This window comes from Amphiprion ocellaris, chromosome 14 (assembly GCF_022539595.1).
Source record: "Amphiprion ocellaris isolate individual 3 ecotype Okinawa chromosome 14, ASM2253959v1, whole genome shotgun sequence".
Lineage (NCBI taxonomy): Eukaryota > Metazoa > Chordata > Actinopteri > Pomacentridae > Amphiprion > Amphiprion ocellaris.
Window position 1 is genome coordinate 35,459,645 of NC_072779.1, and position 25,306 is coordinate 35,484,950.

The window sequence follows — 25,306 nt, forward strand, 5'->3', positions numbered from 1 at the left end:
ACACCGTAGCACAAGACACACAATAACACAACAACACACAGTGACACAACACACAGTAACACAAAAGCACAACAACACAAATGGTAACACAAAAACACAACAACACACATAGTAACACAACACTCACAGTAGCACAACAACAACACACACGATAACACAACAACACGCACAGCAACACAACAACACACACGGTAACACAACAAAACACACAACACAACAACACACAGTAACACAACAACACACACGGCAAAACAACAACACACAATAACACAACAACACAACAACAAAAACAGTAACACAACAATACACACAGTAACACAACAACGCACACGGTAACACAACAGCACACACAGTAACACAACAACACACATAGTAACACAACAACACAACAAACCACACAGTAACACAACAACGCATAAGGTAACACAACAACACAACAAGAGACACAGTAACACAACAACACAAATGGTAGAACAACAACACAACAACACACAGGGTAACACAACAACACATACAGTAAAAGAACAACATACACAGTAGCACAGCAATACACATGGTAATACAACAACACACACAATAACAACAACACGCACAGTAACACAACAACATGCACGGTAACGCAAAACAACAGACAGTAACACAACACACACAGTAACATAACACAACAACACACACCGTAGCACAAGACACACAATAACACAACAACACACAGTGACACAACACACAGTACCACAACAGCACAACAACACAAATGGTAACACAAAAACACAACAACACACATAGTAACACAACACTCACAGTAGCACAACAACACACGATAACACAACAACACGCACAGCAACACAACAACACACACGGTAACACAACAAAACACACAATAACACAACAACATGCACAGTAACACAACAACATGCACGGTAACACAAAACAACATACAGTGACACAACACACAGTAACACAACAGCACAAAAACACAAATGGTAACACAAAAACACAACAACACACATAGTAACACAACACACAGTAGCACAACAACACACGATAACACAACAACACGCACAGCAACACAACAACACACACGGTAACACAACAAAACACACGATAACACAACAACACGCACAGCAACACAACAACACACACGGTAACACAACAAAACACACAATAACAGAACAACACGCACAGTAACACAAAAACATGCATGGTAACAAAAAACAACATACAGTGACATAACATACACAGTAACACAACAACACACACAATAACACAACAACACGCACAGTAACACAACAACATGCACGGTAACACAAAACAACAGATAGTGACACAACAACATACACGGTAACACAACAACACACACAGTAACACAACAACACACACAATAACACACACGGTAACACAACACACACAGTAACACAACAAAACAACAACACACACAGTAACACAACACAAACGGTAAGACCACAACACACACAGTAACACAACACAAACGGTAAGACCACAACACACACAGTAACACAACAACACAAACAGTAACACCACAACACACACAGTAAGACAACAACACAAAGTAACACAGCACAACACAACAACACACACAGTAACACAACAACACACACAGTAAAACAACAACACAAACAATAACACAACAACACACACAGTAGCACAACAACACACACGATAACACAACACGCACAGTAACAAAACAACACACACGGTAACACAACAACACACACAATAACAACAACACGCACAGTAACACAACAACATGCACGGTAATGCAAAACAACAGACAGTAACACAACAACACACACGGTAACACAACAACACAACAACACACATGGTAACACAACAACACGCACAGTAACACAACAAAACGCACAGTAACACAACAGCACACATGGTAACACAACAACACACATAGTAACACAACAACACAACAAACAACACAGTAACACAACAACGCATAAGGTAACAAAAAAACACAAAAAGACACACAGTAACACAACAACACAAACGGTAGAACAACACAACAATACACACGGTAATACAACACACACAATAACAACAACACGCACAGTAACACAACAACATGCACAGTAACGCAAAACAAAAGACAGTAACACAACAACACACAGTAACACAACAACACAACAACACACACAGTAACACAACACCACACACGGCAAAACAACAACACACACATTAACACAACAACAAAAACAGTAACACAACAAAAACAGTAACACAACAACACACGGTAACACAACAACACGCACAGTAACACAACAGCTCACAGTAACACAACAGCACAACAACACACATGGTAACAGAAAAACAAAACAACACACATAGTAACACAACAACACACACAGTAACAAAACACACACGGGAACATAATACAACACACAGGGTAACACAACAAGACACACAGGGTAACACAACAAGACACACAGTAACACAACAACATACACAGTAGCACAGCAATACACACAGTAATACAACAACACACACAATAACAACAACACGCACAGTAACACAACAACATGCACGGTAACACAAAACAACAGACAGTAACACAACACACACAGCAAAACAACAACACACATAATAACACAACAGCACAACAACAAAAACAGTGACACAATACACACAGTAACACAACAACACACACGGTAACACAACACACACAGTAACACAACAACACACAGTAACACAACAGCACAACAACACACATGGTAACACAAAAACACAACAACACACATAGTAACACAATAACACACACAGTAACAAAACACACACAGGAAGATAACAACACAACAACACACAGTAGCACAACATGTATGATAACACAACAACGCGCACAGTAACACAACAACACACACCAACAACAAACACGGTAGCACACCAACACAACAACACACACAATAACAAAACCACACACCATAGCACACCAACACAACAACACACACAGTAACACAACAACACACACAGTAACACTTGCTGTCTGTCAGTCTGAACCTGATCACTGTGTGTGTTTCTGATGACAGGAAGTGGCCCCGCCCCACAGGTGGACGTTCACCTGTCGGAGGCGGACCCAGTGAAGACAGGCACCTCCCACAGCCCTTACATCATCTCCATCACTGATGTCACCATTGAAAGCGACGGCGCTGCGCTGGACGCAGACAGGTATGAGGGTTAACGCCTGATTGGTCAGCTGATCGTTACCGTGACGATGATGATGCTGTTGTCTCTCCTCAGTCCTCAGCTCTCAGACGCTGCCGCCATCTTGGACTCTCAGGAAGCGGCGTCATCGTGTGAGGTCATACAGGAAGCGGCATCGTCATGTGAGGTCATACAGGAAGTGACGTCATTGTGTGAGGTCAAACAGGAAGTGGCATCATCATGTGAGGTCAAACAGGAAGTGGCGTCATCATGTGATGCCATACAGGAAGCAGCGTCCTGCAGATGTGAGGAAGAGGAGAGCAGCCTGTGAAGTGTCAGCTGACAGGAAGTCTTCAGGTTTATTTAGCCCAGTGCTGCCCTCAGCAGTGACTGTCAGGCGCCAGCAGGTCTCATAGCCTTCATATCGTTACTCTGCTTTACTGTGAGTGTATATCTGCTCTGTTTACTCAAACTGCTGACTGCTGTCAGAACTGAAGCTCTTTATTAAAGTATATTCCTGAACCTGATACAGCTTCTGTCTGTCTGTTTCACATCACAGCAGCTGAACAACAAATACAATCGATTAGTTATCAGCTGATAAATGAATGAACTGTTCTGATATAGAATATGAGCTGATATCTCCAGATGCCTTCATATTCATCATAGGTGACTCCAACCACTGCTCAGCTGATAAATCACTTGAAGGATTTGATCAGCATGCTAACTGTGCTACCGGTCTGTGGAGATGATTAGATGAGTGCTCTGGGTCCATCCCTAATGCTCCCCTGTGGTAAAGAGGACATCAGACAGCAGACGAATGGACAGACTGCAGGGGTGTTTAGAAACCGCTGACTGGAACAGTCTCGGCATACATCTGGTTCTGTGTGGACAAGTACGTCCTCATCTAAAGGTCAATACCTTCCCCAACAATAAACCCTGGATGACGAAGACTGGAAGTAAGAAAGGAGAACATTCCCTGGAGAAATTTCTAGAGTAGACCTGCCGACAACTGGAGAACGTTCTAGAGTAGTAGAGTGATAAGAAAGCTTGCATTTTATCACTGAAGTACTGCCTTAAAACAGCTGGATGTGTTTGTTATTAATGGATTCATTGGAGTCTTCAGTTGTGGATTTAAAACCTTCACAGCTCAGTCATGTTAAAAGTCCAGTTCTAGAAGCCAGCCAGCAGAGGGACTCATGGGAACATCTAGTTCCTTTCAGCAGCAGGACCACAACCAGACATTTAGAGATTTAAGGAGGAAGTGATGATGAGGATGATGTGGGAGGAAGCTGTTCTCATTTCATGGCTGGAGGAGTTTTATTGGTGCAGATATTATCTTTGCTCCTCTTCTCCCTCCTTTTTGATCATTCTGATCAGTTTCATGTGAATCCTGTGAGTCTGGTCTGTCCGTCTCATTACTGGAATATGTTTGGAATATGTTACTGGGATTAAAGGAACTAAACTGGTTTAAATCATGTTTATCAGATTCCAGTTTGTTCATGTTAACGATGATTCTTCCACCAGAGTTAGTTCTGGAGTTCCTCAGGGTTCTGTGTTAGAACCCGTATTATTTACTTTGAACATGCTCTCCTTAGACAGTATTATTAGGAAACACTCTATAAATATCCGTTGTTATGCAGATGACACCCAGTTCTATTTTCTATGGAACCAGATGGAACCAATCAGTTGGTGGAACTCCAACATGTCTGCAGGACATAAAGGCCTGAATCACCTGGAACCTTCTTCATTTAAATCCAGACAAATTGAGGTTTTTGAATTTGAAACACTCCATCTAACCAGATAGTTCCTCTAGATGGCGCTGCCTCCAGTTCTACTGTAGAGAACCTTGGAGTTATCTCTGACCAGGATCTGTCCTTTAGCATATAAACCAGTCTGTCAGACAGCTTTCTATCATCTGTCAGGAACATCTGGTCTCAGAGTGATGCTGAGGAACTAGTCCATGCATTTAGAACTTCTAGGCTGGACTACTGTTGTTCCTGATGATCAGGAGGTCCAGGTAGTTCTCTTACCAGCTGCTGTTTCTGCCTCTGAACCCTGAACACAGCAGAAATGTGCTGAGTGTCAGAAAACGTTTCCTCTCAGAGCAGAATCTGTCCAGACTGACTCACGCTGCACAAACTCCTTCCTCATTTTCCTCCAAAATGCCCAGTTTGTTTGAACTTTAGTCAAACTACAGACGCCATTCTCCTCAGAACCTCCAACACAATCAGAGCCTCGAAACACGATCGGAACCTCCAACGTGATCAGAACCTCCAACATGATGAGAACCTCCAACACGATCAGAACCTCCAACATGATTCCACATTTTAGTGATTTGGTTCTGAGGAAACATTTTGAGAAAACATCAATTCAACCTTCATCTGAGACGTTGAACAGGATTCACATCTGGTGGACAGCTGTAGTATTGTTCCACATCTGGTGGACATCTGCAGTACTGATCCACATCTGGTGGACATCTGTAGTACTGATCCACAGACTGTTCCGTGTTAAAGAAGCTTCCATTCACGCATTTAGTGATAATTAATCTAGATATGAACAGACAAGAGGACACAATCTGGAGATTAACACAGAAAAATAACAAAACACTGCATATTAACACAGAAAAGTACTAAACATCTGGATCTAAATAAAGAAAAGCACTACAAATGTGAACATAAAGAAAAGTACTACAAATGTGGATATAAATACAGAAAAGTACTACAAGTATGGATATAATGGGGGCAGTGGTGGTGCAACGGTTAAGTCTCTGGACTACTGATCAGAAGGTCAGAGGTTCAAGCCCCGATGTGGCCACTGTTGGGCCCCTGAGCAAGGCCCTTAACCCTTCCTGCTCAAGGGGTGCTGTACTGTGGCTGACCCGTCGCTCTGACTCCCCCAATTGGGGAGAGATGCAAAAATCAGAATTTCCCCTCGTGGAATTAATAAGGGATAATAAAATTTAAAAAATAAAAAAATAAAAAATACAGAAAAGTACAACAAATGTGGATATAAATACAGTAAAGTGCCAGAGGGCTGGACATTAGTATGATGATGATGATGATGATGATGATGATGATGGAGGGGGTGGAGCTCTGAGTCCAGTTTGAGGAAGTTTTGATGATGATGATGATGATGATGATGGAGGGGGTGGAGCTCTGGGTCCAGTTTGAGGAAGTTTTGATGATGATGATGACGATGGAGGCGGCAGAGCTCTGGGTCCAGTTTGAGGAAGTTTTGATGATGATGATGACGATGGAGGGGGCGGAGCTCTGGGTCCAGTTAGAGGAAGTCTTCATCGTGGCTCAGATTCAGTTGGACTTCAGTCTGAACACAGAGAGAGAGAGATGTGGCTGCATTCACTGCTGCTGTCGATCGCCCTCAGCTGCTGCTGCTCTGCAGGTAGGAAACGTTTGTTCAGCGTTGATTTAAGGTTGATTAAACATTTGATCAATGTTGATTTAATGTTTTAAATCCAGTTCTCTGAACTCTGAACAGGAAGATTCAGTCCTGAAGATCTGACGACCTCATGTTTGTTTATCTGTTGATGGAAAACAATCATCAATGAAAGAAACACACACCTGTAAACACACCTGTAAACAAAGCTGTGAACATGAAAACAACACCGTAAACATGTAAAGAAATCTGTAAACATCAGCTCGATAAAACATGAAATTTAAAACCAATGAAGTCGACCAGAAACACGGTTCTCCTGAGAACATCTTTGATGATGATGCAAGATGAGGAACACTTCCAAAAGAACATGATCTAAATGTTCTAAATAACATGTTCTAAATGCTATAAATAACAGGTTCTAAATGTTCTAAAAATCAGGTTCTAAATGTTCTAAATAACATGTTCTAAATGTTCTAAATAACAGGTTCTAAATAACAACTTCTAAATGTTCTACATAACAGATTCTAAATGTTCTAAATAACATGTTCTAAATGTTCTAAATAACAGGTTCTAAATAACAACTTCTAAATGTTCTACATAACAGATTCTAAATGCTCTAAATAACGTTCTAAATGTTCTAAATAACAGGTTCTAAATAACAACTTCTAAATGTTCTACATAACAGATTCTAAATGTTCTAAATAACATGTTCAAAATGTTCTAAATAACATGTTCGAAATGTTCTAAATAAAATGTTCTAAACAACAGCTTCTAAATGTTCAACATAACAGATTCTAAATGTGCTAAATAACATGTTCAAAACATTCTAAATAACATGTTCTAAATGTTCTAAATCAAATGTTCTGAATGTTCTAAATAACATGTTCTAAATGTTGTAAATAAAATGTTCTAAATGTTCTAAATAAAATGTTCTAAATGTTCTAAATAACAGCTTCTAAATGTTCTAAATAACAGGTTGTAAATGTTAGAAATAACAGGTTGTAAATGTTCTAAATAACATGTTCTAAATGTTGTAAATAAAATGTTCTAAATGTTCTAAATAAAATGTTCTAAATGTTCTAAATAACAGGTTGTAAATGTTATAAATAACAGGTTGTAAATGTTCTAAATAACATGTTCTAAATAACATGTTCTAAATGTTCTAAATAACATGTTCTAAATAACATGTTCTAAATGTTCTACATAACATGTTCTAAATGTTCTAAATAACATGTTCTAAATGTTCAACATAACAGATTCTAAATGTGCTAAATAACATGTTCAAAATATTCTAAATAACATGTTCTAAATGTTCTAAATCAAATGTTCTAAATGTTCTAAATAACATGTTCTAAATGTTGTAAATAAAATGTTCTAAATGTTCTAAATAAAATGTTCTAAATGTTCTAAATAACAGCTTCTAAATGTTATAAATAACAGGTTGTAAATGTTATAAATAACAGGTTCTAAATAACATGTTGTAAATGTTCGACATAAAATGTTCTAAATGTTCTAAATAACATGTTCTAAATGTTGTAAATAGAATGTTCTAAATGTTCTAAATAAAATGTTCTAAATGTTCTAAATAACAGCTTCTAAATGTTATAAATAACAGGTTGTAAATGTTATAAATAACAGCTTCTAAATAACATGTTCTAAATGTAATAAATAACAGGTTCTAAATAACATGTGCTAAATGTTCTACATAACATGTTCTAAATGTTCTAAATAACATGTTCTAAATAACGGGTTCTAAATGTTCTAAATAACAGGTTCTAAATAACATGTTCTAAATGTTCTAAACAACAGGTTCTAAATGTTCTAAATAAAATGTTCTAAATGTTCTAAATAAAATGTTCTAAATGTTCTATATATAATGTTCTAAATGTTCTAAATAGCATGCTCTACATGTTCTAAATAACATGTTCTAAATGTTCTAAATAACAGGTTCTAATTAACATGTTCTAAATGTTCTAAATAACAGGTTCTAAATGTTATAAATAATAGATTCTAAATGTTCTAAATAATGGATCCGTTGTTTTAGGGACTGATTTCTCAGCTCAACCAACCAGACTTTATCTTGTAATTAAAAGAATCTACAGCCAGAGAATCACAATGATAAAAGAAGACGACGGCATTTTCTTTGTTTTATGGTACATAAATAGTGTGTTTGTACTATGTCTATATATATATATATATATATATATATATATATATATATGTATATAGGATATTAGTACAGAATTAATGTGGTCTGATGAGTCCACATTTACCCTGTTCCACAGTGATGGGGGCATCAGGGTAAGAAGAGAGGAGGATGAAGTGATGCCCTCATCATGGCGAGTCGGGGTTAGGGTTATGATCTGGGGTTGGTCAGGTTCACCAATGTTATTTTCCCAAAGGATGAGGTCAGTTGATACCCGAAGATACTGAATGACCAAGTCTTTCCATCAGTGGAGGTTTTCTTCATGTTCCTAGATGACGATGAGGATTCATGGGAGAGACTTTTACTGGGCAGGTAGAGCAGTCTGTAAGGTGTCCAAGTACTTTAGTGTAACCCCACTGCAAATACTAATCTAAATACTACTATAAATACTACTATAAATACTGCTATAAATACCGCGATAAATATCGCTATAAATACTGCCATAAATACCGCTGTAAATACTGCTATAAATACTGCTATAAATACCGCTATAAATACTACTATAAATACTATACCAGTAGAGTCTAGGCGTGGACGTCAACATGTTGCCATGGTAACCAGTTCCTCCTTTACATCCAATAATGAAGAAGTGAGACAAGGAAGTGGGACGAAGACCCTCAAACACACACACCACCCTGTGTGTGTGTGTGTGTGTGTGTGTGTGTGTGTGTGTGTGTGTGTGTGTGTGTGTGTGTGTGTGTGTGTGTGTGTGTGTGTGCGTGTGTGTGTGTGTGTGTGGTTTCTGGTAGAAAATGTGTTTCCTGACGTTCTGAGGTTTCATCACACTGAAACCTCCTAACTGCAAGACTTTCTCCAAACAAACAAACCTCGTATCTCCTGACGGTCTGAGGACCTCATCAGTGGACGACAGTAAAACCTCTCATCTAAACTCTGATTGTTTCCAGTCAGTAGCTGATCAGGAATGTGATTGGTGGTTACTGTCTGGTGTTGAACTGGTTTCACAGGAGGCTTCAGAGAACCAAACAGTGTCCAGAGATCCAGACAGATGGATCATCTGATCAGGAGGTTTCTGCTGATCAATGACTCTGTCATCAATAGGAGTTGGATCAGTGACGTCAGGACGGTGAAGCTGAAAGGTCTGGAGTAAAGAGTCTATTTAGTGGAATGATTTTTATAAACTCTAGTTTTCTAGATATTTTCTGATACGTCACAGATGATGCGTTCAGGGACAGTTGGATATCTGGAGATCCTTCTTGTTTTTACACTTTCTGGACGATGATGTTTGGTTTTCACTCAAAATGTCAAAGAGAAGATGTTTTTCTGTTTATCCACTCAGATTGCTTCTGTTCAGGTTTTAATCCGAACACGTTGCTGCTTCAGATGATGCATTCAGGGACAGCTGAACATCCGATTCCTTCAGTTTAGAGAGAAAAACAACATGATTGAACAAGTTTCAGGTTGATTGGTTGGTTCAGTGTGTGGAGCTTTCTCTGCTGCCGTCTGATTGGTGGTTGTGCTCAGGTGTGTCTCCCCTGTTGGTAGTGACAGGAATTACAATATTTTATCTGCAGCATCGCAAACAGTTCCACATTCTCCATCACTATGGTTACACACCAGTAGATAGACAGATAGATAGATAGATAGATAGATAGATAGATAGATAGATAGATAGATAGATAGATAGATAGATAGATAGATAGATAGATAGATAGATAGATAGATAGATAGATAGATAGATAGATCACTTCCTGTTTCTTCTGCTTTCTAAGGAGAGTCTGTGTTTCTCTGCTCTGACTTTAAGGAACATCTAATCAAACCTACAAACTGATCAGTCACATGTGAAACCAATCAGCTGATCAATAGAAACCCCTCTACATCTGACAAAGAGAACAGCAGCCGTTTGAATACAAACACACACTGATTCCTCTATCAGACTCTCATTGGCCCTCTGTGCACATGCTCAGTAGTGCTTTGATCAGGACTGGTCTGACTCAGCTATGAAGTGAGATCAGTGAGTCTTCAGGTGTGTGGAGCCTGAAGTCAGAGTTTCTGTATCACAAAGGTGGTTCTCTTTTATCCTGCTAGATCTCTATGTTAACTGATGCTGAGGAGCTACATCTCCATGGTAACTGATGCTGTGGAGCTAGATCTCCATGTTAACTGATGCTGAGGAGCTACATCTCCATGGTAACTGATGCTGTGGAGCAGGATCTCCATGATAACTGATGCTGAGGAGCTACATCTCCATGGTAACTGATGCTGTGGAGCTAGATCTCCATGGTAACTGATGCTGTGGAGCTAGATCTCCATGGTATCTGATGCTGTGTGGCTAGATCTCCATGGTAACCGATGCTTAGGAGCTAGATCTCCGTGGTAACCGATGCTGAGGAGCTAGATCTCCATGGTAACTGATGCTGAGGAGCTCCATCTCCAACCTGCTGACCTGAACGTTCCTAAAACCATTGAATGAAGCTGCTACAGCATTACACAATGGATGCATCCTGTTGCCATGGAAACCTGCAGTACCAGGCCAAAGTTTTTGCCCACGAACAGAAATCTTCTGTTTTACCTGATTCTCACGCTGAGATGTTCCAGATCATCAGACTGATGTTTATATTCATTGAATGTTAGAGAAACCCACAGAACACTGACCGCAGTTTAAAACGATGGTTTATTACAGATTTACTGAAAACCTCTATCCTCCTTGTGAAAAAATAATCGCCCCCCTGAACCTGAGGACTCATTTGGCAGCAGCAGGTAGATGTTTGTTCCAGCTGGGATCATCTTCTACATCCATGGAACGTTGGTCCACTCTTCTCTGGAGAACAGTTTTCATTCAGTCACATTAGATGGTTTTAGATCATCAGCTGATCTTTGAAGGTCTTCAACCAACATCTCAGATGGACTGAAGTCACTCCAGAACCTTCATTTATTTCTTGTAGAGCCTCTCAGGGGTGGACTTCCTGGTGTTCTTTGGGTCCATTACTGTTGAGCTTTAGGTCCTGAACTGATGGTGGATGTTCTCAGGAGGTTCTTCTGATAGAGAGCAGAGTTCATGACAAGTCCTCCAGGTCCTCCAACCATCTCACCACCACCACCATGTTCCACTGCTGGTACCATGTTCTTCTAGTAGAATGCAGTATCAGCTTTACTCCAGATGGACCTATGTCTTCCAGAAAGTTCCACCTTTGACTCATCAGTTCTCAGGATGTTCTCCTAAAGTCTTGGAGCTCATCCAGATGAACCTTCATGATCTTTTAGGTCAGTAGAGGTTTGATCTCTAACTCTCCATGGATCCATTTCCTCCAGAGTCTTCTTTATTGAGGAACCATGTAGACCAGGGATGGGCCACTTTAATGACAGAGAGGGCCACATTTCTCCCCCCAACCCTACCTAGGGCCACACTATCTCTGTGAATTTACATCATACTCTGCTTCATATAAACATGTTTTTAAATTTATGAAAAAACAATAAAACATATATTACAGCAGTTAACACTGTTTGTTGTACTTGTTTTATAATTTGGAACATTCAAATGAACTCTTGTAGTGCTTCTGTTAAAAAAAAAAACGTATTTTTATTATATGAAAAAAAGTGCAGAACTCCAACACAAAGTGCAACAACTAACATTTATGTTGTAATGGCTTAATTTGAACTATTTATACACAGTAAGGTCCTGAGAAGACCCTCCCTCACCTACACCTGGCTCAGCAACGTGTCCTAATGAGACACCTGTGGTCTTGCCTGCTGCTGCACAATATTCTGGATGTCAATGTTAATTTTTGGGCTTCCAGTTTGTATGAGCTGGAACAGAGTTTCATCTGTCAGCCTGTTTCTCCCTTTGATTTAATGTGCTTCATAGTTGAAAAGCTGCTCTCAGATGTACAGTAGGTGCTCCCAAACATTCTGGCCATGGAAAGTGAAAAATCCCTGAGCAACAGGAAACAGGACTCAGGTAGCATTCTCCAGAATGAAATCTCCTTCTCATGTCTCTGAGGCTGAAAGAAGGGGTCTGACTGTAGTCCTCACAGTTCCAGCTGCAGCTCCGTGGGTTGATCACTGACCGCAGCAGAGAGGAGGCCGTGAACAGCACAACTCGTAGCTGCATGGGTGGAAGTCTTGGAACCGCTCATTGAACTGCTGCAGCATATTTTCTATGTCGGCTCTGTACTTTGGGAATATTTTTTCACATTCAGGGACATCTCTGCGCATCTCTTCACAGGAGGGAAAATGATGCCAAATTTGGAGATGTGTGCGAACAGGTCTGACACAGTTTAGCATCTCCCCTGCTGCTGTACGTTGACATGATTTAAATGTGAGGTGATATCCGTAAGAAAAGCCATGTTGCACAGAAAAGCTGTATCCTGGAGTTTGCGGCAGTACGCACCGGTATCACAGCGATGACAGTCCTCCAAAAACACAGGGAGTTCAGCTGCTGCTTCTCCAAACACTTTTTACAGCTCATCCATCTGATGTCAGTGTGCATCTGTAAATCCCCATAGGCGGCATTCACCTCTTCCAAAAAGGCAAAGTTTCTGTGATTGAGAGCCCTGTTACCCCTTCCAATAAGATTAGTGACTTTGGTCACTAAATCCATGACGTGACTGAAGTTCATTGTCTTTGTGCAGAGGGCTTCCTGGAAATTAAAAATAAATAATACTAAGACTATGAAAATACTTTGCTCACACATTATTATAAATACCTTAAACAGAATCAAATCAATAGTCTCCCACCTGATTTATGATGCAGTGCAGTACGGGGCCTTCAGCTCCGTTCTGATGGATAAGACCACAATCCAGTGTGTCTTTGCTGCATGGACCGTCGGTCACAACGGCTTCCATGCTCATTTACTACCATTTCTACTGTGTTGAATATATCCGTGCCCTTTGTGGTCTCATGCAAAGACACCAGTTTCAGTAACTCTTCATGCAGTTCTAATGAACTGTCAATGGTTGTGGTGAAAATGAGGAGCTGGCTCACATCTGTCACATCTGTACTCTCATCCAGCACCAGAGAGAAACATTTGCAGTCATTCATTATGTCTTTCAGCTTTTCCTCAACATGATTTCAAATATCAACAATTCTTCACGTCACTGTGCGACGAGACAGAGATACAGTTTCAAAGTTTTTATTCATTGTTATGGCGGTGGCCGTATTTTGTAATATTGTGTTTGCAATTTGGATCTGTTTTGTTGTCTGGGAGTGGGTGTTCTGTCTTTGTGTGGATCTTTGTATCGTCCTTGTTTTCGGTGTGAGTCGTCTGTTCGTCTTGTTAGGTTGTAGTGGGTGTTCTGTGTCTGTGTGTAGATCTTTGTGTGTAGATCTCTGTGTGCAGGAGGTGTAATTGGCGGCAAGGCGGACGATGCTGGTTGGCTGTTGCCCTTTTAGAATCTAGGTGGCCAGCAGTGGAGAGGAGCCTCTCTGACAGCAGCACCCTTATTTTTTCCCAGACTCCAACCTATTGTGCTTGATACCTGTGTTTTCTTGTTAGATTAAGATAGTGTGGTTTTTGTTTGTTAGACTTAGGTTTCTCTTTTGTAGTAGTTGTAGTTTTGTTGGATAGGTTTTTTTGTTTGAGCGCTTGAATGCCTGTTTAGTTTGTATCCAGTTTTTTAGTTTGTTGTTTGAATGAATAGCCCATATAGTGGCCTCTTTTATTTGTTAAAAAAAAAAATTTAAAAAAGTAAATAAACCTTTTGTATTTTTCTTAGAACCTGTTAATTGTTGTTTTTGGGGACTGGGAAAATATTCGTTTTTTTTTTTTTTTTAAATCAAACATTATGCTACACACCTTCCCCCTAGACAGGTGCATAACATCCATGTTGTCATCTCTGAAAGATTTAGCCATCTCTGTTGCACACTGCTTACCACCTCACCGTCGGACAGGGGCTTCTTTGGTTTAGAGCTCAGGGGTAACAACATAAGAGGCCCTAAGAGCTGACTCCTTTGCGGTGGTGGTTTTGGTGAAAAGGCTCTGCTGTCGGTGAACTTTCCTTTTGAGGTCAGTGACGATAGTGACTCTAGTGGCTCCGCTATATTTTTCAGATTTGTCTTTGTGCGTGGTGTTGTAGTGACTAAAACTGAAATCTTTCATGGCTGATTTTGTTTCTTGACACACTAAACACATTGGTTTGTCTCTGAACTCTGTGAAGAGCTAATCTGTTTCCCATCTTGCCTGAAAGATGTGGTTTTCCTGGTCAAGTTTCCGTTTTGGCGCAGACATCTTTACTGCTAGAAGATTAGCTGCCTCCTGTGTTCAATGAAGAGAGCAGCTACTTGCTCAGTTAAAGGCCTCTGGTGCCTCTAGTGGTTGGAGGCTAAATTACACCTGTGGTCCAGACAGTCTGCTGCTTCAACAGCAGTGAAGCCAACAGTTAAAAATTTGACATTAATTAGAAATTATTCTGCGTGCAACGACAAATGATGCTGCAGGCCACATGTGGCCCACGGGCCACCAGTTGCCCATCCCTGAAGTAGACAGACCTTAACTGAGGACAGTGAGGTCTACAGATCTTTAGATGTTCCTCGGGGTTCTTCTGTGACCTCCTGGATTAGATGCTAATGTTCTAGGAGAAATGTTGGTAGTTGGTCCATTCCAGAAGGTTCTCCACTGTTCCATGTTTCTCCATCTGTGGATAATGTCTCTGATTGAGGTTCTCTGGAGTCCCAGAGCCTCAGCAGTGGCTTTGGAACCCTCCAGACTGATGAATGTCAATGACTTTGTTCCTCATCTGTTCTTGAATCTCTTTAAAATGTGGCATCATGTTCTGCTTTCTGAGACCTTTTAGCTGCTTCACAATGAACACAGGTTCTATCTAGAGATGTTTAGGTTCCACCAGCCTGGCAGGAACCATCTGAAGGTCTGGATGGAGAACCTGAACCCAGATAGCAAGTGAATCTGGGGTCCGTTTCACGAAGTAGGTTTAGTGAAAACTCTGAGTTTGTTAACCCTGAAATGAGGGAAACTCAGAGTTTTCCATTTCACAAAGGGAGGTAACTCAAACCAGAGACAGAGGGGTAACTCTAGCCTGTTTCACAAAGAGAGGCAACTTAAACTCTGTCAGTTACCGTATTAACAGACTCTATGACTCTAACCTGGTCAGGACCAGGTTTATCTCAGTAAACCTCAAGTTTCTCTCTGTCTCCTTCCTCTTTCAGCCACACGCTATTAGAGTTCCTCATTCATTCAGTCATCAGGCGAGTTTTGGCGAAGTCTAGTTCTGCCATGTGTCAAAATGTCATGTCCTTTTATGAACGATCCAGTGGATGAAGGAGCAGCATTACTGCACAGAGAATTAAATATTCATCGCGAGATTGTTATCAGACCGCGCATAGATGTTCTTGCATTTCCGGACAATTATCTTTTTTTTTTTTTTTTTTTTAAAGTTATTTTTTTGGCCTTTTTGTCGGCTTTTTATTAGATAGGCGTAGTGAAAGAGAGACAGGAAACAGGGGAGAAGAGTCGGGGGAAGACATGCAGCAAGGGCCGCGAGCGGGAATCGAACCCGGGCCAGCTGCGTCGGGGACCAGCCCCTGTACATGGGTCGCCCGCTCAACGCGTTGAGCTATACGGGCGCCCCGGACAATTATCTTTGAGAGCGGTACCGTTTCACATCACAGTCCATAATCTATATCCACAACTTCATCCGTCCTTACATTTACAACATGACCAACCACAGTCATGCTCTCACATCCCAGCAGATATTGTCTGTTGCGCTGCGGTTCTTTGCAAATGGAAGTTTTTTATATAATGTCGGAGATGCAGAGCACTTCAGTAAGACAACTGCAGGACGCAGAAAAAGAGAAATAAATGCTTTGTAAAAATATCTATCTATCTATATCTATCTATATTTATATCTATATCTATATCTATCTATCTATCTATCTATCTATCTATCTATATATAGTTGCATCAAGGGAAGATGCATTTGGTGGATCCCTGCTGACGTCTGACGTTACGGTGAGCGTATTGCGTCACTTCCTGTTGTAGCGCTGTGTTGTGTTCTGTGACTGTTGTAGCTTATCCACTCCATCTAATTTGATATTCATTAAATCTGTGTGTAGCGGTAATATTTGAATCGTAACATACACTCGTTTTCTTCACGCACCCTCTCAGTACTTAATTCTAAGTTAATTTGTTATCTCTGTCCGCTAGCCTAGCACTTAGCAGTTAGCATGGCTTCTCCCTCTTCCTCTCCTTCTCTTTCCTGCTCAGTGTGTCACATGTTTAGTTACTCCTCTGCCTCCTTTAGTGATAACGATACCTGTAATAAATGCAGTCTGTTTGTAGCTTTGGAGGCAAGGTTCTCTGAATTGGAAGCGTGGCTCCGCACCATGGAAAACACCCCGCTAGCTGTTAGCCAGGCTCCCTTAGCCGGTGCGGACCGCAATAATATAGCTGCTAGTGTAGCTTCTGCTAGCCGTCCCCTAGCAGCTCCCGAGCAGCCGGGAAGTCAGGGTAGCTGGGTGACAGTTCGTAGGAAACGTAGTCCTAAGCTCAAGCCCGCTGTCCCGGCACACCACAAACCGCTTCACGTTTCTAATCGTTTTTCCCCACTCAATGACACACCCGCTGAGAAACCAACTCTGATCATTGGCAGCTCCGTAGTCAGAAACGTGAAGCTAGCGACACCAGCGACCGTAGTAAAATGCCTCCCAGGAGCCAGAGCGGGCAACATAGAAGCAAATTTGAAACTGCTGGCTAAAGATAATCGTAAATACAGTAAGATTGTTATTCATGTCGGCGGTAATGACACCCGGTTACGCCAATCGGAGGTCACCAAAGTTAGTGTGGCATCGGTGTGAAACTTTGCCAAAACCATGTCGGACTCCGTAGTTTTCTCTGGACCCCTGCCTGATCTGACAAGCGATGATATGTTTAGCCGTATGGCATCGTTTCGCCGCTGGTCGTCTACGTGGTGTACTGCAAACGACGTTGGCTTTATAGACAATTGGAGCTCTTTCTGGGGAAAACCTGGTCTGATTAGGAGAGACGGCATCCATCCCACTTTGGCTGGAGCAGCTCTCATTTCTAGAAATATGGCTGATTTTATTAGAACTCCTAAAGCATGACAACCCAGAGTTCAGACCAGGATGCAGAGTTGTAGTCTTCCACACCTCTCTGCAGTTTCCTCTCAGCTGTCACCCTCCAGTAAATCACTTAGCTTTATTGAGACTGTGTCTGTCCCCCGACCACCAAAATTCAATAAATTAAGCAAATCAAAAATGAACAAAAGACATAGTAACCATAAAAATCTAATTAAAATTAATACCACTATTTCAACTGAGCGAAGAAACAGGACAATTAAATGTGGTCTGTTAAATATTAGATCTCTCTCGTCTAAATCTCTGTTAGTAAATGATTTGATAACTGATCACCAGATTGATTTGTTCTGTTTGACTGAAACCTGGTTGCAGCAGGAAGAATATGTTAGTCTAAATGAATCAACTCCTACTAGTCATACTAACTGTCATGTTCCTCGAATCACGGGCCGAGGAGGAGGAGTGGCAGCAATTTACCTCTCTAGCTTAAAAATGAACCAGAGACCTAAACCTAGTTACAGTTCATTTGAAAATCTTACTCTCAGTCTCTCTCATCCAGATTTAGAAGCTCAGAAACCAGTGTTATTTGTTGTTGTATATCGTCCTCCTGCTCCTTACTCTGAGTTTTTATCTCAATTCTCAGACTTTTTATCTGATTTAGTGCTCAGCTCAGATAAAGTCATTATTGTGGGTGACTTCAACATTCATGTTGACGTGGACAGTGACAGCCTTACGACTGCTTTTAATTCAATATTAGACTCAATTGGGTTTTCTCAACATGGAAATAAACCAACTCATAGTTTTAATCATACTCTTGACCTCGTTCTGACTTATGGCATAGAAATCAAACAGTTAACAGTATTTCCCCGGAACCCTCTTCTTTCTGACCATTTTATGATAACATTTCAATTTACAACAATAGATTGTATAGGAGTTAAGAATAAATATCATTACAGTAGATGTCTGTCTCACAATTCGGTGACTAAATTTAAGGAAATAATACCCTCTCTATTTAGTCCAGCACCACTTACTGATATAATGGAAGGGAAATATTATAATTTTACCCCCACAGAAGTGGATTATATTGTTAATAATGCTGCAGCCTCACTGCGTACAACACTTGATAGTGTTGCACCTGTAAAAAAGAAAGTTCTATCTCAGAGAGGACCTGCTCCTTGGTATAATTCCCAGCTGCGGACTTTAAAGCAGGCATCCCGAAAGCTGGAAAGGAAGTGGGACTCCACTAATTTAGAGGAAGTTTATGTAGCTTGGAAAAATAGTCTAGTAATTTATAAAAAAGCTCTTGGTAATGTCAGGACAACATATTATTCATCTTTAATAGAGGAAAACAAGAACAACCCCAGGTTTCTCTTCAGCACAGTAGCCAGGCTGACAAAGAGTCAGAGCTCTGTTGACCCTTGTATTCCTTTAGCTTTGAGCAGTAACAACTTCATGAGCTTCTTTACAAATAAAATTATTACGATTAGAGAAAAAATTAATCTGGCCCTTCCTGCAAATGTCACAGATGTATCATCGAGTACAGATGCTTTAGAATTGGCTGTAAGACCAGATGGATATTTAGAATTTTTCACTCCCATACATCTCTCTGAACTCATTTCAATAGTTTCTACATCCAAACCATCAACATGTCTTTTAGATCCTATCCCAACTAGACTGTTCAAGGAGGCTTTACCTTTAATTAATTCCTCAATGTTAGATCTGATTAATCTCTCTCTAGTAACAGGCTATGTACCACAGGCTTTTAAGGTTGCTGTAATCTAACCTTTACTTAAAAAGCCCACTCCAGATCCAGATGTTTTAGCCAACTATAGACCAATTTCCAACCTCCCATTTCTCTCCAAAATTCTGGAAAGAACAGTTGCAAATCAATTATGTGAACATTTACAAAGGAATAGCTTGTTTGAAGAGTTTCAGTCAGGCTTCAGAGTGCATCATAGCACAGAAACAGCTCTGGTGAAAGTTACTAATGACCTTCTCATAGTGTCAGATAATGGACTGGTCTCTATACTTATTTTATTGGACCTTAGTGCAGCATTCGATACAATCGACCACAAACTTTTATTACAGCAACTAGAACATTCTATTGGCATTAAAGGGACAGCACTGGACTGGTTTAAATCCTACTTATCAGACAGGTTCCAGTTTGTGCATGTCAACAATGACTCTTCTGAGCATACTAGGGTTAATCATGGAGTTCCTCAGGGTTCTGTCTTAGGACCAATACTGTTCACATTATACATGCTTCCCTTAGGCAACATTATTAGGAAGCACTGTATTAATTTCCGTTGTTATGCTGACGACACTCAATTGTATTTATCTATGAAGCCAAATGAAACTAATCAGCTAGCTAGACTGCAAGATTGACTTAAGGACATAAAGACCTGGATGACCTATAATTTCTTACTACTAAATTCAGACAAGACTGAAGTCATTGTATTTGGCTCCAAACATCTTAGAGAATTGCTTTCAAAGCATATAGTTACTCTGGATGGCATTACATTGGCCTCCAGTACTACTGTGAGGAACCTCGGTGTTATCTTTGACCAGGACATGTCCTTTAACTCGCACATAAAACAAATCTGTAGGACTTCCTTTTTCCACCTGAGAAATATTGTGAAAATCAGGAACATCCTGTCTCAGAGTGATGCAGAAAAACTAGTCCATGCATTTGTTACTTCTAGGCTTGACTACTGTAATTCCTTATTATCAGGTTGTCCCAATAGCTCTCTGAAATATCTACAGCTGATCCAAAACGCTGCAGCCAGAGTACTGAAGGGAGTTAGCAAGAGAGATCATATTTCTCCTATATTGGTTTCTCTTCATTGGCTTCCTGTTAAATCTAAAATAGAATTCAAAATCCTTCTTCTGACATATAAAGCTCTTAACAACCAATCTCCATCATATCTTAAAGACCTGATAGTACCATATTATCCTAGCAGAACTCTTCGCTCTCAGACTGCAGGCTTACTTGTTGTTCCTAGAATCTCTAAAAGTAGAATGGGAGGCAGAGCCTTCAGTTATCAGCTTCTCTCCTGTGGAACCAGCTCCCAGTTTGGGTTCGGGAGGCGGACACCCTCTCTATTTTTAAGACCAGGCTTAAAACCTTCCTTTTCGACAAAGCTTATAGTTAGGGCTGACTGGGTGACCCTGACGGGGTGAGCTGGTGTTTTCATTTGCAAAACTGACTTCCCCTCTTGACGTCCCTTTAGTTGCCCCTAGTTATGCTGCTATAGGCCTAGACTGCTGGGGAACCTCTCTTGATGCACTGAGCCCTTTTCTAACTACCTATGTATTTACTATATATACCTTTATTGCATTACATTCACTCTGTTTCTTTCTGTGTCCTTTCTCTGAGTGTCCCTGGTCCTAGAGCTGGATGCTGGATGCTTCAGATGTGTGGCTGTGTTTTATGGTCCTTGTGTCCCACCCCCCACCTCTCTATCTCTACCCCTCTATCTGTATCCCTCTATCTCTACCTCTACCCCTCTATTTCTACCTTTCTACCTCTTCTGTCCCTCTCAACTCGCCCGGCCAGCAGGCAGATGGGTCCCCCCACATTAGAGCCGGGTTCTGCTCGAGGGTTTTTTTCCCTGTTAAAAGGGTGTTTTCCTGCCACTGTCGCCTTTTGGCTGCTCTGGGGGTCAGGCATATGGGTTCTGTAAAGCGTCTCGAGACAATTTGACTGTAATTGGCGCTATATAAATAAAATTGAATTGAATATATATATATATATATATATATATATATATATATATATATATATATATATATATATATATATATATATATATATTGCTGAGTAGAAGTCTTTGTTAGTTTAATAGGCTTAATTGTTTAACAGAACATGATATGGATGCAGACATTTAGGCTGTGTGGGATAAAACCACTGCACAGTCAAACAGCCACCTAATATTTAGGCTACTTTACAATGTAAAACATGATCAAAATGAGGTAGCTCCATGAGATTATGCCGACTTCTTACCTGTTTTAAAAATTCGGGATTGCACTTAAATGAAATAACTTAATAGGCTACTATTCAAACAGTTTTCCTGTAATATTATTGTGATTTAAACTTACGCATTGACCCAGGCAGCAATGTTCTCCCACACCGTCTTCCTCTCTTTTGCAGCTGCAGGTGTTGCACTTCTTTCTAAAAACATGCTCAAACTCGCTATATAAGCGCATTAAGATTTCCAGTTCAAACGGTGTAGTCCTCCGCTTCCCCGTTGCCATGGTGACTCGTCGAATCGGCGCTCCATTGATACTGGCTTTTCAGAGTTGTGGTGCACGCGCTTAACTCCTGGTGAAACTAGTCCGAGTTGATTGAACCAACTCAAATCAGCCGTTGTGAAACCAGAAACTCAGAGTTTTCTATCTCAGAGTAGATCAACTCAGAGTTCAGGGTTAAACTCAGAGTTTGTTGAACCTGCTTCGTGAAACAGACCTCTGGTCATTTGAAATACACACAACAGACCTACAACAAAACACAAATACAAACAACACAAATACACAACACACCTACAGTATAACACAAATACACACAACACAAATACAGTATAACACAAATACACACAACACACCTACAACACAAAAACACAACACACCTACAACAAAACACAAATACACACAACACACCTACAACACAAATACACACAACACACCTACAACACAACACAAATACAACACACCTACAACACAACACAAATACACAACACACCTACAACACAACACAAATACACACAACAGACCTTCAACATAACACAAATACACACAACACACCTACAACACAACAAAAAATACACACAACAGACCTTCAACACAACACAAATACACACAACAGACCTTCAACACAACACAAATACACACAACACACCTAAAACACAACACAAGTACACACAACACACCTAAAACACAACACAAATACACACAACACACCTACAGTACAACACAAATACACACAACACACCTACAACACAAATACACACAACACGCCTACAACACAAATACACACAATAACACACACACACACACACATAGTGTGTTGTTAGTTTCACATCTGGTTTTCTGCTGTGATTGTGAAACTGAGTCTCCAACTGTCACATGAAGCTTCACAACATGACGTGTTGTTCAGTGTGACTTTACTGGTATTAGCAACACCTGACATGTTTATCTCAGGTTTAGTTTACCTTAGGTTTAGTTTACCTCAGGTTTAGTTTACCTTAGGTTTAGTTTACCTCAGGTTTAGTTTACTTCAGGTTTAGCCTATCTCAGATTTAGTTTATCCCAGGTTTAGTTTAGTTTACCTCAGGTTTAGTTTAGTGTATCTCAGGTATAGTTTACCTCAGGTTTAATTTATCTCAAGTTTAGTTTATCTCAGGTTAAATTTATCTCAGGTTTAGTTTATCTCAGGTTTAATTTATCTCAGGTTTAGTTTACCTCAGGTTTAATTTATCTCAGGTTTAGTTTAGTGTATCTCAGGTATAGTTTATCTCAGGTTTAATTTATCTCGGGTTTAGTTTATCTCAGGTGTAGTTTGCCTCAGGTTTAGTTTACCTCAGATTTAGTTTAACTCGGGTTTAGTTTATCTTAGGTTTAGTTTATCTCAGGTTTAGTTTACCTCAGGTTTAATTTACCTCATGTTTAGTTTACCTCAGGTTTAGTTTATCTCAGGTTTAGTTTGCCTCAGGTTTAGTTTACCTCAAGTTTAGTTTACCTCAGGTTTAGTTTACCTCAGGTTTAATTTAGCTCAGGTTTAGTTTACCTCAAGTTTAGTTTGTCTCAGGTTTATTTTATTCCATGTTTAGTTTTTCTAACCTGTTGAGTTTGGTCAGGTGGTTAAACTCTTGCTACCAGGACTACTAGTATATGATTGGCTGCCACACCTGCCCATCTAACACACCTGTAAACACGTCCTCTTTAACTCTTAGAATACTCTTATTCTGAAAATCACAGCCACGTAAAGGCTTTACGGTGTAAAACTGAAGTTTTGACTTCAGGCGTCTTCACTGCAGGTGATCTCCCTGACAACTCAGCAGCTGCCATGACGATGGGCGCCGCCCAGTCTCCTGGCCAATCAGACGCCAGTGACAATGGACCAAGCTCCACCCCCAAGCTGTTGGAGCTGGTCCAGAACCAGAAACAAGAGGATGCATGGAAGATGAATGTGCTGAGTCTGCTGACACAGCTGGTCCAGATCCAGAAGGAGGTCGCCAAGCATCAGACCCAGGTGGTCCAGCAGCTTGGCATTCTGGAAACTCAGGTAGGTCCAGCAGAGTGGCATCTGAGTGTTTTTATTACTATTTTAGTTTGTTATTTATCTTATTTATGTCAGGTTTAGTTTGGTTTGTCTCAGGTTTAGTTTAGTTTATCTCAGGTTTAGTTTGGTTTATCTCAGGTTTAGTTTATCTCAGGTTTAGTTTGATTTATGTAAGGTTTAGTTTGGTTTATCTCAGGTTTAGTTTGGTTTATCTCAGGTTTAATTTAGTTTATCTTAGGTTTAGTTTGGTTTTTCTCAGGTTTAGTTTAGTTTATCTCAGGTTTAGTTTGGTTTATCTCAGCTTTAGGTTGGTTTATCTCAGGTTTGGTTTAGTTTATCTCAGATTTAGTTTGGTTTATCTCAGGTTTAGTTTAGTTTATCTCAGGTTTAGTTTGGTTTATCTCAGGTTTAGTTTAGTTTATCTCAGGTTTAGTTTGGTTTATCTCAGGTTTAGTTTGGTTTATGTCATGTTTAGTTTGGTTTTTCTCAGGTTTAGTTCAGTTTATCTCAGGTTTAGATAACATTAACTTGGATATGTTGAACAGTTTAGTTGATCCAGTTAGTCCAGTTCTGATCGGGTAGGAATATTTGAGTTAACCAGTCTAGACTAACCTGTTCTAATGTGGTCTACACCAGTCTGGTTTAAGCACAGAGAAAATCTTTAATAGTCTAAGTTAATGATCTTGTTGGCTGCAGATAAAGTGATCCAGTCCAGTCTAACCGGTCTTCTGGTGTTCTGTCCTCAGGGGTCCCAGCAGATCCAGGATCTCCAAAACCTGGCTCGGCACCAGAGTCTGCTGGTCGAAAACCACCAGGCGTTACTGCTGCAGACGTCCCGCATCGCCACCCAGCTGCAGGACATGACCAAGAAACCTGCTGCCACCAGCCTGTGACCAGCTAATCACAACCTCTGACCCTCTACAGGCAGCCAATCACAACCTCCGACCCTCTGCAGGCAGCCAATCACAACCTCCGACCCTTTGCAGGCAGCCAATCACAACCTCCGACCCTCTGCAGGCAGCCAATCACAACCTCCGACCCTTTGCAGGCGGCCAATCACGGCGTCTGGACCCTCCATACACAGCCAATCACAGCCTGGACCCTCTACAGACAGCCAATCACATTCTCCAACCCTCTACAGGCAGCCAATCACAACCTCCGACCCCCTACAGGCAGCCAGTCACAACCTCCGACCCTCTGCAGACAACCAATCACATCCTCCAACCCTCTACAGGCAGCCAATCACATTCTCCAACCCTCTACAG

The 25,306-nt window shown here is 40.6% G+C and overlaps 2 protein-coding genes across 2 annotated transcripts in view; both read left to right on the forward strand.

The window, feature by feature from the left end:
* LOC111575719 (platelet-derived growth factor receptor beta-like) overlaps window positions 1-3,689 on the forward strand; it is a 30,477-nt gene extending 26,788 nt beyond the window's left edge. Inside the window, 2 exon segments of the mRNA XM_023281001.3 lie at window positions 3,048-3,186; window positions 3,259-3,689. Coding sequence (XP_023136769.2) covers window positions 3,048-3,186; window positions 3,259-3,493 — 374 coding nt within the window. The 3' untranslated portion in view covers window positions 3,494-3,689.
* Window positions 3,690-6,460: 2,771 nt separating this feature from the next.
* csf1rb (colony stimulating factor 1 receptor, b) overlaps window positions 6,461-25,306 on the forward strand; it is a 31,852-nt gene continuing 13,006 nt past the window's right edge. The window contains exon 1 of the mRNA XM_023281000.3: window positions 6,461-6,561. Within this exon, the coding sequence (XP_023136768.1) occupies window positions 6,507-6,561 (55 nt within the window). The 5' untranslated portion in view covers window positions 6,461-6,506. The remainder of the gene's footprint in view (window positions 6,562-25,306) is intronic.